Source organism: Amphiprion ocellaris, chromosome 8 (genome assembly GCF_022539595.1).
Source record: "Amphiprion ocellaris isolate individual 3 ecotype Okinawa chromosome 8, ASM2253959v1, whole genome shotgun sequence".
In the NCBI taxonomy this organism is placed as follows: domain Eukaryota; kingdom Metazoa; phylum Chordata; class Actinopteri; family Pomacentridae; genus Amphiprion; species Amphiprion ocellaris.
The window spans coordinates 25,739,489-25,748,230 of record NC_072773.1 but is presented as its reverse complement, the minus strand read 5'-3'; the positions used below and the strand labels follow the sequence as shown (position 1 = coordinate 25,748,230).

Below are 8,742 nucleotides of genomic sequence, written 5' to 3'. Positions count from 1 at the left end.
TGTTGCTTGTAAGTTCTTGAATGTGTCCTCAAATTGGTGAGAAACGAAACATCCGTCACAAATAATAAAATTAAATCAGTGAGATTAACGTTGAGTAGTGCAGATTGATTGTTTTACAGTCAAGAGTCAGAGATTGTAGAAATCTCATCAAATCCAACGACCACTGACCAACTTCAGCTGTAAATCGATAAACGAGAAACCACGGTGTTTTCCCGCTTGTGACCAGGTCTCGCGATATTACGTTTTAGCAAGGTAAAGAAAATGGAAGGGCTGTGCTAGCTGGATAGCTGAACGATTGTAAACGTAACGGGAAAATTATAATTTACACCTAAGGTATGGATTCCGTGGCTGTATACGAGCTTGCAGTATTTACTACTTAAGTTGGTATTGTCGTAGACAATTGGCTTTGCAGGGTATTGCATTTATTACCGGATAGTGAAGCAGCTAATTTTAGCGGTTAGCTCAGTGAGCTACAGAGAACAATGTCGGCCGCCAGCAGAAACAGGACTCCTCTGCTGCCTTCCTTTATGGAGTAACTTGCGGAGGACGTTTCCTTTCTGCGGTTTCACAGTCGACTGATAGTAAAATTAGTAAGGCCTGCTGTTTCGTTTCTGTTTTAATAACGAATGTTAGTTAAATTTAAAGCGTAGGGACACTGGACTTCGCACCTGCATATTGCTAGGTATGATGAGTCTTTACCTAAATGACCCCTTTAGGACAGGCCAGTTTTACTCTGTTAGCAAATGTGTTTAGTCTTTTACCATTAACACCTAGCAGATCTTGTGAATTATGCAACTGGAGAATCCGAAATTTGATAGTGAAGTTGCTCAATATTAACATATTGTTCCAAGCATCCCTCAATAAACTAATGTCCTGAAATCACATTCGATAGTTCACCCCATAGTTAGACTTGAAATAATATGAACAGCCAACCTTACACTTCTTTACCCATTAATAAAGGGATTTCAACATAGAAATTATTTACAGCAGTGAGGAATTGATATTTAACGTGTTTATAAATGTGAATTGTTGGGAGAAAAACTAATATATTTTGTAGTACTGCAGTATGAAAATGCTCCAACCAGCTCCAAGACTTGCGTGAATGAACATAGCTTTTAACTGCAAAATTCGAAAGTATTCATTGAGTAAAATGTTAGCATTAATTGACAGTTAAATTTGTCATATTATGAGTGTTTGTTTTGCTAATGCTTTAATGTGCAGCCTTTCAGTATTTTAAAGTTATTTAAAAGTTTTACATACTATCATGTGGTTTAATCGATGGTGATATCTTAGCATAAAATATAGATACTTAAGTACAAATATCTCCAAAATGTCCTTTCGTACAGTACTTGAGTAAACGTACCTATATTCTGCCACGGCAAATGTGTTGATCAAATCCAATTGTTACATCCTTTTTGTCTTCGTCTGTAAGATGAGTTAAAGCCCCAAATTGACATGATTGAATTTGGGTCGTAACTTTGTTGTTCAGTAACCAAAACCAATATGGTCTAATACAAAAGGCTTGCAATGCATCTAAATTCTGTCAATGTTATGATGCTCAATGTTTGTTGAACATGCTTGTGGTGCTAGTGAATCATTAGAAGTTCCCGCTATAATGCAGTACACAGTGACACAAAACAGTTCAACAGTTATTTAATCAAAACATCCTCTGAACAGATTCAGCAAAATTTAAACCTATGTGAGAGTAGGGTTTATCACAAAGACACTCTATTGCGTGGCAGCCAATATGGCAACTAAATTGAGCTTATTAGCTGAATATTTGTTGCTTCTCCTCTATTGTTTAATGTAGATGATATGATGTTTTTTCATGCATAATTTTCACAGGTATACGAAGAGAAGTGGAATGACGCATCTCATGTCTTGAAGACGCTTGGCTTTGGCAGTCATCTGCTTGTAGGTTTTAGAGGTACTTGTCTTTCTGAATTAAGAGCCGCACAACCTGCTCAGTAGTAAATAATCTCTTCAGATTGTACACTAACTAAAATTATCTTCTAGGTCTGGATAGTGTTGCGACCTATGGATGTCAGCATGGAGCCAGTGGAAAATAAAAATGCCATTGATGGTGGGAATAAGTCAGGTACAGCAGGTTTGTTTGTTGTTTAAATGGACTGTTACAAGAAAGAGATGTCAGTTCTTTTTTCAAATTCTGTTTGCTTCTGTTTTTCTATAGAGGACCAGCAGAGCCAGTCAGAAGACGCAGAGTCAAGTGTTAGGCCAACATTGTCACAGGTTAGAAAGTCCTGGGGGTTCAGACGGACAACCATTGCTAGAAGGGAGTTTATGGATGAAGTCGGAGACCTATCGCACAGTCCTCCAGTTGTTCGTCGGGGCAGAGGTCGTAGAACCAACCAGACACCCCAAACCACTACAGAGACCTCCTCTACAGAGAAACCTGCTCGAACAGCTAGGAGTGTTTTAGATGACCTCCAGTGGTCTGCGCCGTCCTCACCTGTCTCAGAGGATAGCAAGCCAGCCTCAGAAGCTTCTGCTGGAGGTAGTCTGGATCCCAGCTTATGGCAGGATTTTGGGTCTGCCTTCCATACAGCCTTCTCATTGCTAGGGGGGGATGGGAGCCTGTCCGTGACAATGTCGGATGCACTGGCAGTGCCCAACATTTTAGAAGCCACTGATGCCATTAAAATCCCCGATCCACAGGCTATAGACGAAACTGAGGTGCCGGATAATGTGGGTGACATGGAGATGAATCTGCCGGTTACTTCTGAAAATGTGGCCGGGATGGAGATCAATGATGTGATTTTCATCTCTAGTCAAGAAGAAGACAGTGATGACATGACTCTGATACAAATTAAGGAGCAGCTGGCTTCTAGTGGCAGGCAGGGAGAGACAAAGGCAAGAGGGGGGAGAGGTGGCAGAGGAAGGGCCAGAGGAAGGGGTAGAGGCAGAGGAAGAGGTAGGGGAAGGGGTAGAGGCAGGGGAAGAGGGAGGGGCAGGGCAGCGGCGCTTCGATCAAGCATTGCAAATGATGAGGACAATGAAGATGATGTGATGCTTGTTTATTCAACTGAGCAGCGACATTTAGAGGAAGCAGAAAAAGAAAATTATCCACACATCCCTCCTGAAATACATGTATCACCCCCTCACTCTGATATTGCTGTGAGTCCTGCTCAACTATCAAGCTCAGACTGCATAATCATAGACAATGATTTAGACCAAATTACTGATGTAATTCCTGGGCAGTATGATGATGCGCCAGAGGAGGAGATGGAGACAAAAGATGCTACGAATATAGGAGAACATTCAAGCATATCAAACACTAAGGGATACGACTCCAATGCTTTGTGCTGCATCTGCCGACAGAAGCAAGACAAGAGGTATACACTTGTTTCTTTTAACAAGATCTGTTGGCCTTAACTGTTGTTTCGAAAGGTTTGCATACCTGAACCAAGTGTGAGTTTCACTTCCTGATCACTGCTGTTTGTTCTCTGCTTTTTCTAGGGTCATGATCTGCTGTGACAGTTGCCAGGAGTGGTTCCATGGTGACTGCATTGGCATCAATGAGACACAGGACCATCAGATGGAGAGGAATGGGCAAGAGTACACTTGCCCTCCCTGCAGTATGAAGAAGCTGACCCAGCTCCAATCCGAGTCCCACCCTCAGCCAGAACCTGAATATAGCTCTCCTGAGTGCTTGACATCAGTTCCTCCTGGTGATGAAGGGTTGCGGCAAGAGGAGCAGCGAGCAATAAAGGTTTGAATTTGGATTTATATTGATATTCAGACGACTCACTGCCCTAAGTTGCAACAACAAGAAAAAAAAGTTCAACTTATTTGTCTCAGCAGTTAGTTATTAGTCAGAACATTTGATGTCTCGTCAGTATTGTACTTAAATTATTAGTAACTTACTGATTTGTATTAAAGAAGTCTGTTCTCTGGGTTTAAAATGAGAATCTGTTCTCAGGAGAGTGCATTGATTGATGACAAAGAGGAGAAGGAGGAGGAGATTCCTGTGGCAAGGCCAGAACCTGAACCTGAAGTTGAGATGGACACGGACAGCTCTTTTCCTCTGTGCATTGGGCCTGGCTGCTCCAAACAAGCATTACCAGATTCTGTTTACTGTGGCACTGACTGCATCCTTCAGCACGCCGCTTTCACTATGAAGACACTCTCTGGCCCAAAGGTGCCTAAGTCAAAAGGATGGGCCCAGAGGAAAGGTGCCCCAGCCAGACCTGCTGCAAAGGTAAGCAGATTTGAAATCCAGACCAAGATAACTGTCAAGATGTTTAGGTGATATATTGTTGGGTCTTTTTCATAGGTTGTGGTTTTGACTGCTGCAACTGTTTTCATCACAGGTGCAGAGGTCAGTTCGGGTATCAAAGAGGTTGGCAGAAAAAGCTGAGGAGAAGGGTGAAGCAGCGGAAAGAAGGGAGGATGATGGAGAGCAGGAGGCAGCTGCATCTCCTACAGCCTTTGACAACAGTCTCACAGAAGTACAGGCCACTTCCATACCATCATCTAAGTTTTACACAACGTGTATGTACCATTCAATACTCAAACACATTCAAGCATTTAACACACCATGCACAAAGTGCCTCTTTTGGCATTACAGATTTGGCTTCCCCTTTGAATCATTTCAGTGCCTTACACAATCATACACAAACATATCATACACAACCATATGTACACAAACGTGTTCTTGCTGGGATGACTGATAAGTAGCAGGGGTCAGCAGTGGGTAAGTATGTTCACTTTTATAGTTCCTCTGTTGAATCGAAATGTCCAAAATGTTCTGCGGAAACAGTCTTGACAATTTAGGATTCCAGTAAAACTAAACACACTTGGATAAGTCAGTCTCAAAACTGGAAACTGCTGAAAGACCAACACACAGCAAGTGTGTGCGTGGGTTGTGATAGGTAGGTAGGATGCTTTATTGCGCTTGGTGTGCATACACTGCTTTGATGATCTGTTTTCTGAGGTTTTTGACAGACTCAAAGGTTCTCACTGAAAAACATACACATGAATCGCCGAATGGTAAAAAGGAAAAGTTGGAAGCAACTTTTTGTTGCTAACAGTCTGTCATTCTGGAAACATGATTTATACTGTAAACGAGGCTGCTGGCCTTTAATAGTATGAAGAACTCATACGTCTTTAAGTGCTGCAAGAGACCGTTACGTTCAAGCTTTAGGGTCCGTTTCTCACAATAAACTGCACACAAAACCTGCAGTACAGGACAGAGGTGCTTACATATTCCCAACATGGCTCATCATAATTGATCTGCATCTTGTGCATTTTGTATTTCCTTAACTTGCCAAAAATCCAATCGAACAACTTTTCTAATCAGATATTCAGAAAGAAATCTCACACAGATTGGTAGACATTACATAACCTTGTGAGGTGATTTTTTTCAAACTGCTGATTCATTTGGTTCATGAATTTTTTAAAATGCAATTTAGTCGACTACATAACGGTTTCAAGTAGAAATATGATATTATATGGATACAAAGAAAATACTGCATACTATACACTCTACATTATACAAATGTTATTTTCCTACGGACTACATCTCCACATAATGGAAGTAAATTTTTGCCCAAAAGCTTGTTTTTATCCAAATAGAGTGCACGAATGCAAGTATATTTAGGACATCAAATGTTGGTTCTCCACAGGATTTGTTAGGTGAAATATCTTCGTCAAACAAGTTCTTCAACCTCAAATCAAACGCAAACCACTAAAGATGCTCGACTGACATTTACCATTTAAGAAAAACAAACAGAATTAGCTTGGCTCAAAAGTCATGACAATGCAAACACATTTTTTCCAAGTATTATAAAAAAGTATGCGTCGTTTTCCGTCAACAGTGAAAACACTCGTCTAATTTTACAAAGGTACAAAATAATTGCAACAGTTCATAGTAAGCGTTGCTCACAGTCATCAAACTATGTCTTCTACACATCAGACAATCAAACCCACTCTGCACCTCAGTGTCATCGAATACACTGGTTTGTGAAACATGCCTAATGATGTCTAAGTGCCGAGACTGTTTCCTCAAAGTTACACATCTTTTCAAAGAAAGACGCACATCATGCAGCGGGCCATAAGGATGGAAAAGCTTGATCAATATAGGGCTGACACGGTTTCTTGTTGTTCAGACAACCTCTGAAAACAATATCTGATTTACTTTATGAGCAGTTGCATTCAATGTTGAGAGAAGTTTGAAATAGTTGCTGCACACAATCTATGCGCTGTGCTTTTATTTTATTTTTTTTACATAAACATAGAACAATTTTCTTTGCAGCTATGTCATCCTTCAGCAACTTTCCAGGTATGCCAAGGAAAACTTGTTTTTAAATCAAGTTTGTAACTGCTGCACCTCCCAGTGTCTTAAACACATAAAAACCTCATACAAACACACGCTCTTGGACCAGTTGTTACGCAGACACACCTGGTTTAGGTTGAAGAGCACCCTGAATGAATAGGGACTAGAAAGCTGGTATGCAGGAAGAAGAGGAAGAATTGAGTCCTTGCTGCTGCAGAGGCGCAGAGGGGACTGAAGGATTCATCAGTACAGATGCTAGAATGAGGCCCCGCCTGGAGTTCACTGGACAGTGAAAGGGGGGTTTGTAACATTTCCATGAAGACAATTTCAAAGTGTCAGCATGCCACCAGTAAGGTGCTTCTTTAAAGGCTCTGGGAAAAAGTTCTCCCCCTGCTGCAACTGAAGAGAAATTACAGTTCAACACACATGCATAAAGCACTCCAGACAAAACAAGCAACTTGGGTCATCTTGACCCACGTTTAGTCTACACAAATTTTACTAGTGGGATTTCAGATCGTGACACACTTTGTTTTTGCTCGCACACTGCTATATGCATCTACATTGCTTCATATTTTCCTATAAACACACAAAAATGACTGATTACTAATTCTAATAATTTTTGTGGTTTTCTTTAAGCTTCTAAAATCAGGGCATCAGCATCAGTTTCTCTTTTCCCCAGATTTCATAAATACTGTGGACATTCAAATTAGATCCGCTTCTCTTTAATTTCACAAAATCACTTCGCAAACCGAAGTGTATAAAACAACATTTTAAATGCATTTACTTTTAAACGACACAAATGCGCAGAATGCAGTGATAAAGTTTGTTCAGTAAATCAAATGGCCAGGATTTTAGTATAGTGAAGTGCACACACTTCTGAGATTGCTAATTTTAAAGAAGTAAGATCAGCAGAATCTGCATTCTTTTTAAAATCTTAATCTAAAATTTTTGAAATATTAATTTATAAATTCTTCCATGTTTGCACCATCTTTAGCAATTGTTGTACAAGGTTTTTAGAAGTATCAAGTCACACTTCACTGCTAGGAGATAAACTAAACAGTCCTCTGCTCCACCCAAGAACAGAAAACAGCGTTGCATTAACTGTCCTCTTTTAGGTTTTACTCACCTTTTGGTACGCTAACTTCATAATCCTGCTTTTTGAAGCAGGCCCCTATCCCAAGCTTTGTTTCCCATGAAATCTCAGAAAGTTTGCATACATTATATTGATCAGGATTTTTTTTTTTTTTAAAACCTCTGAAATTTTTCTGCTGGTACATTAACACAGTCGATGAATGAAAGTAGTTTGTGCTGTACAAAGTATTTGACAAAAACAAGGTTAAGGTTAATTTGGGTAATGCACACACCTTGTGTGTTTGATCCAGATTCAATGGAACTTCTTTCTAACCAGTTAAGAAGTTCCAAGGAATAAGTACTGTTTTTTTCTATGACGTGATGTGTGATTCACCACTTTTATAGCAGGGTGGTGGCAGAAATTTCAGAGTTCCAGGTATGGCTAAATACCACTAAACCTTTGGGTGAATCAACCCTTTAAACTTAGAGAATTATGAAATTCCAGTTACAGCTTGCCCACATTGCTCACATCTTGAAAGATCTGAGGCAGACTGTCCATATAGCATTGTTCTCAATAAATAGCGCACATATTCTGCTAGAAGAGAAATGCTTTTTTAGATCCTTCCCCATTTTTTTGGGCAGCAGCTACAATTGTTCTTGTTGAAAATATCATAACTTTGCAAAAAGGCACAGGAGTATTTGCTGTATCTCAGGCCCAGACAACCAATCGTATAGGTGGAACTTATCACCATGGTAACCAAGAGACTGGAGGAGAAGCATGTCTTTATTCTGCTATATGTTACACATTATTATTACAACAAAGACGGTGCTAGTGAATCATACAACAGCAGTAAGAGTGTTGATATGTTGCCAAAAGAAAATGTTGTCATAGAAACAACCCCATGCTTCATCCCAGCGCTGTTCTGATTAAGCTTTGGGATTAAGTGCTTCCCATAACCATGTCACCGCTTTTCTTTGAGAGAAAAATGCTATATGGACAGATGCCCTAAGTTGGTTGAAAATCCGGCTTTGGATTTGTGCATCTAGATCTTAAGATAATAGGAAGGTTGATATATACTGATGGCAAAAAGAAAGAACCCTGCATGGTCTTTGGTCACAGCCATCTCTTCTTGACACCTTCTGAAACCGGTGAGCCTGAATCTGCAGCGTGAGGTGCTGGCACATTTCTGGAGAAGATCCTGACTAACCTGCTGACTCCTAGCAGCGGTCATGCCTCCAGCTGTTGTGTTACAGAGCATCTCACAGTGTTACAAGGGGTTTGAGGTCAGGAGATGATTCAGGCTGAGACAGCGTCTTCACATCAGGATAGTTGCGCCCACAGCAGCTGAGTGTGGCCTGATGAAGAGACATGTTGT

The 8,742-nt window shown here is 40.5% G+C and overlaps 1 protein-coding gene across 6 annotated transcripts in view; it reads left to right on the top strand.

Annotated features, from left to right (window-relative positions):
- The first annotated feature begins 246 nt into the window (after positions 1 to 246).
- The window catches only part of si:ch73-181d5.4 (uncharacterized), a 32,655-nt gene continuing 24,159 nt past the window's right edge, over positions 247 to 8,742 (top strand). The window contains exons 1-7 of one of the 6 annotated variants that reach the window (XM_023278617.3): positions 247 to 333; positions 1,846 to 1,927; positions 2,017 to 2,098; positions 2,192 to 3,353; positions 3,478 to 3,730; positions 3,941 to 4,219; positions 4,332 to 4,512. In XM_023278617.3, the coding sequence (XP_023134385.3) occupies positions 2,038 to 2,098; positions 2,192 to 3,353; positions 3,478 to 3,730; positions 3,941 to 4,219; positions 4,332 to 4,512 (1,936 nt within the window). In that variant the 5' untranslated portion in view covers positions 247 to 333; positions 1,846 to 1,927; positions 2,017 to 2,037. The other 5 variants (XM_035952092.2, XM_055013240.1, XM_055013238.1 and 2 more) reach the window with 5 other exon arrangements.